The 5000-nt window shown below is 40.0% G+C and overlaps 1 protein-coding gene across 1 annotated transcript in view; it reads left to right on the top strand.

Annotated features, from left to right (window-relative positions):
* ENH_00047460 (hypothetical protein) overlaps window positions 1-3677 on the top strand; it is a gene marked incomplete at both ends in the record, with an annotated part of 4378 nt that extends 701 nt beyond the window's left edge. Inside the window, 6 exons of the mRNA XM_013585573.1 lie at window positions 1165-1359; window positions 1733-1864; window positions 2331-2446; window positions 3120-3136; window positions 3298-3359; window positions 3573-3677. Of these exons, the coding sequence (XP_013441027.1) occupies window positions 1165-1359; window positions 1733-1864; window positions 2331-2446; window positions 3120-3136; window positions 3298-3359; window positions 3573-3677 (627 nt within the window). The remainder of the gene's footprint in view (window positions 1-1164; window positions 1360-1732; window positions 1865-2330; window positions 2447-3119; window positions 3137-3297; window positions 3360-3572) is intronic.
* Window positions 3678-5000: the final 1323 nt, after the last annotated feature.

Genomic DNA, 5000 nt, shown 5'->3' with positions numbered 1-5000 from the left:
TGTTTATTTATTTATTTATTCACTTATTATTTATTTATTTATTTATTTATTTATTTATTTATTTATTTATTTATTTATTTATTTGTTTATTTATTTATTTATAATTTAAATAAATAATTAATTAATTAATTATTTTTATTTTCACTTTTGCTTTTCATACAGGCCAGTGACAACTGGGCTCTTAGCAACGAAGCAATCAACACCCAGGCAAGTCCCACCTAAACCCTAAACCCTAAACCCTAAACCCTAAACCCTAGGCCTCGCAAGTGAGGATCTCGAAATGGCTGCCAAACCCTAAACTCTAAACCCTAAACCCTAAATCCTAGGCCTGCACTGCAAGGGTCTTGGAATGGCTGGTAAACCCTAAACCCTAGGCATGGACTGCAAGGGTCTTGAAGCGGCTGCCAAACCCTAAACCCTAAACCCTAAACCCTAGCTCGTGACCGACTACGCGGAGGCTACGTGAATGAGTGCAAGTTCAATTATTATTAGTACTTTTATTTTATTTTATTTTATTGTCTTTATTATTTATTTTATTTTACTCAGGCAACAATAATAACAGAACAAAGAGAAGCTCGCAGAATGCGGAAAACTTTAAATTCAATAATTGAAAATCTGGTGGAACAAAGAATCCAAATCTTCGCCCGGCAGGTCAGCTGCTGCATGCATGCATGCATGCATGCATGCATGCATGCATGCATGCATGCATGCATGCATGCAATTCATGCATGCAGCCCCTGCATGCACTTGTTTATTGCATGCAGCGGCTGCATGCAATCAATAAGTGCATGCATGCATGTAGTGGTTGCATGCATGCAGTGGATGCATGCATGCATGCAAGCAGTCTGCGCATGCATTCCTGTAGTGTGCATGCATGCATCAAGTGCATGCAACCGTGCAGCATGCATGCAAATCATACCAGTGCATGCATGCAGGGTTTGTCGGAGCGGTCAGATCATTTGCATGTTTGTGAGGGGCCTTTTATTGTAGTGTTTTGAACAGAGTGGGAGCAGCAGAATGCAAAAATCTTGGAAGTGGCATTTAATCGATTTGTTGGCGAATAAAAGATTATATTTATTTGAATTTATTCAACAAAGAAATACCATATCTGGAAAGGCCGCGATCTGCTGCTGCTGCTTTGCTGCTGCTGCTGCTTTGCTGCAGCAACAAGCGCAAGACACAGCCGTGCTGCAGCAGCTGCTGGACTTCGGCAAATCCGTTTCTTTGCTGCAAGAAGATATTTATTTCCAGTTTTGCAATTTGCGAAAAAGATATGAAAGGGCTTTGACCACGCGGAAGCTGGCGGCGCTGCCGGGCATTCAGCAGCGCTTTGCAGAAACGGTGGAGGAGCTTCTGAAGGTATTTCCGCGAAAAAAGAAACTTTTCGAATAAACTTCGCGAAAAAAGCAAAGTTTTCAAATGAAAAACATTAAATAATGTTTTTAATTGCTTTCTGAATCAACGCGGCGAAAAAAAAGCGACTTTCCGCCGCTTTCTGAATTTGCAAATTCAAGTTGCTCCCAGTGCCTGTTCCGAAACCCAACTTGAAAAATGGAAATATCTCTGCAACCTCTGCGTCTTTTTCCCCAATTCTTTTTGCAAATGAATGCAAATTATATTTAATTGCAATTTTCCGCAAAGTCCGAAGGCTGGGGCTTCGAAAACGGGGAAGATCGGCTTGCTTTCCACTTTGCACTTTTCAAGTTCTGAGCTGTACGTACACCGCGCGCAGGAGTTCACGAAACGCCAGCTGGAGGAAGAACACAAATTCGAAGAGAAAATTAATTCTGAAGAAATGGAATTCAACAAAAGTATTCAAGTTTTGATTCAGCAGACGCAAAGGGCAATGGCCGAAACCCAGCGCGTAAGCTGCTGCCCTTCCTGACCTTGCTGCTGCTGCTGCTGCAGCTTTTGCTGCTGCTGCTGCTGCTGCTGCAGCTTTTGCTGCTGCTGCTGCTGCAGCGTTTGCTGCTGCTGCTGCAGCCATTGCGTCTGCGGCTGCTTGCTGTCTTGCTGCCATTGCTTTTGCTGACCCTGCTGCTGCTGCTGCTGCTGCTGCTGCTTCTGCACTTGGTACTGCTGCTGCGGCTGTTGCTGCAGCTACTGCCTCCTCTGCTGCTGCTGCTGCTGCTGCTGCTGCTGCGTTTAAAGAACTGAATAGAGGCATAACCTCCAAATGAAGCAAAATCGAAGCAGAATGAAAAAGAAAAGGCCGAGTCGCCATTTATATTGAATGTTGAATTTGTGGTTTTTTGTTTTTGGAAATTAATTTTATTTCTTTTTCTTTTTCTTTTCTTTTTCTTTTTTTTTCTTTTCTTTTTTCTTTTTAGGAAATAGAAAGTGTTGAACAACTAAGTTGGTCCAAAAGAGAAACAATGCAAACGCAAATAATAAAAGCTTACCACTCCACTTTGTCGCAAAACAGACTCAACCAGCTCGCATACAAGTAAACCCTAAACCCTAAACCCTAAACCCTAAACCCTAATGCTAAACCCTAGGCTTGCTCACGGCTAAGCCGCTGAACCCTAAACCCTAGGCGCATTCAGAAAAGCCGCGAATTCTCCTGCAGGCCAAGAGCTCACTCTGAGGGTTCAAGGGTTTAGGGTTTAGGGTTTAGGGTTTAGGGTTTAGGGTTTAGGGTTTAGGATTTAAGGTTTAGGGTTTGGGAAAGACGCGCGCAGGGCCAGCAAGAACTCACGCACCTTCTTTGCGCAGCTATTTAGCGCAAACCTTACAGCGGCGTGCCCGCAAACCCTAAACCCTAAACCCTAAACCCTAAACCCTCGAGGGGTGGGTTTGTTTGCAGACAAGAACTCGAGAGGAAGTTGGTGACAGAAAAAAGACAAAATGAATGTTTGAGTCTTCTTTTATTCAACAGAGAAAGAGCAGACGCAATTGCGGAAGAGTACAAGTTCGCCACCGAACAGGCAAACCCTAAACCCTAAACCCTAAACCCTAAACCCTAAACCCTCGGGAAAAGGACTTGCAGCGTTGAAAAAAACGCCGTTTTCTGCGCAGCTCTCTCCCCGCCACAAAGGAAACAGATTTCATTTATTTATTTATTTATTATTTATTTATTTATTTATTTATTTATTTGTTTATTTATTTATTTAATTCAGGAACTGGACACTCTCGCGTTTGAGCAGCGCGGGGCGCTCGCGGACCTGCGCGCCGCGGGCGAAGAAAACTGCATGCATGCAGTGAGGGTTTGGAGTTCCTTTTTGGGGCTTTGCATGCAAATTGAAAAAGAAGAAAACCATTTAAAAGCTTTTCGAAACAAACAAAGACTCCGCAGAGTCCTCGAGGAAACAGAAGCCGCACTCGCCGCACACAAAACCCTCCAAGCCCGCAGAAACCAAGTACGGTTTAGGGTTTAGGGTTTAGGGTTTAGGGTTTAGGGTTTAGGGTTTGGGGCGTGGGGGTTAGGGGTTGAGGTGCAGGCGTTGGGGCTTGGGGTTCAGTGCCACGGAGGTGGGTTGAGGGTTTAGGGTTTAGGGTTTGGGATTTAGGGTTTAGGGTTTGGGGTTTAGGGTTTAGGGTTTAGGGTTTAGGGTTTTGGGGTGTATGTACAGCACGTGAAGACGTACCAGCAGCGCGTGATGATTGAGGTGGAGGACTTCATAAGAAAGTTGAAAGTAAAGATTTCAAAAAAGAAAAAGAAGCGCGTTAATCGCTGAATTAGGGTTTAGGGTTTAGGGTTTAGGGTTTAGGGTTTAGGGTTTGGTGTTTGAGGAAGTTGAAAGCAAAAGCTTCAACGGGAGAAAAAGAAGAGCGTTAATCGATGCGCCAGGGCCCCGGGCTTAGCACTTAGCGTCTAGGGTTTAGGGTTTAGGGTTTAGGGTTAAGGGTTTAGGGTTTGTGGTTTGTGGTTTGTGGTTTGTGGTTTGCAGGTGGTTTTGGAAATGCGGGAGCCGGTGGTTTGCGCAGTGGAGACGCAGCAGTGTATAGACAGCGCAAACCGCTGCATGCGCGTTTTGGGGAAGTTTTTGGAAAAAGAATTTTCGGAAATTAAAAAAGAAGTTTTAAATTCTTTTTTGGAAAAAAAGAAAAACAAAAGGGTTTGGGCCCTCAAAGAAGCTGCAGCAGCAGAACTCAAAACCCTCAAAGTCCTCCAAACCCTCAAAGACCAGCAGCAGCAGTGGGCCTTTTTCTTTTTTGTTTAATTCATTTTTCTTTTTATTTCATTTTTATTTTATTTTTTCATTCTTTTTTGTTTATTTAATTCTTTGTTTTATTTTATTGTTTAGTATTTAATTGTTTATTTAATTATTTGTTTTTGTTTGGTTCTTTGTTTTTATTTGGTTCTTTATTTTTATTCAATTCTTTGTTTTTATTTGGTTTTTTATTCACTTTTGTTTGATTATTTATTTACTTTTATTTAATTCTTAGTTTACTTTTATTTAATTATTATTTTATTATTTAATTCTTTATTATTTAATTTATTTATTTTTATTTAGTTGTGTTTTCAATTAATTCATTTCTTTATTTATTTTGATTTTTTTCCTCAGTTTAATTTAATTCTATATTTGATTTAATTCAATTCTGTTTTTATTTTATTTTCAATTTCATTTAATTTTTAATTTTCAATTTAATTTAATTTTTTTCATTTTTAATTAAATTTAATTCTTTTTTCATTTTTAATTAAATTGAATTCTTTTTTCATCTTTAATTAAACTTAATTCTTTGTTTTCAATTAAATTTAATTCTTTATTTTCAATTTAATTTAATTTTTTATTTTCAATTAAATTTAATTCTTAATTTCCAATTTAATTTAATTCTTTATTTTTAATTAAATTTAATTCTTTATTTTCTTCAATTCCATTTAACTCAACTGTCTCCTTTGAATTCAATCAAACAAAACAAAAACACACACTCCGCTGCTGCTGCTGCCGCTGCTGCTGCTGCTGCTGCTGCTGCTGCTGCCGCTGCTGCAGGCTGCGGGAGAGCGAAGTGTCTCTGTTTGAGTCTCTGAGTGTCCCTTTGGAGACTTTGGAAACAGA

This window comes from Eimeria necatrix, genomic scaffold (genome assembly GCF_000499385.1).
Source record: "Eimeria necatrix Houghton genomic scaffold, Enh_scaff364, whole genome shotgun sequence".
NCBI classification, from domain to species: Eukaryota; Apicomplexa; class Conoidasida; order Eucoccidiorida; family Eimeriidae; genus Eimeria; species Eimeria necatrix.
The sequence above is the reverse complement of the archived record's forward strand: the minus strand, read 5'-3'. Positions and strand labels throughout refer to the sequence as shown.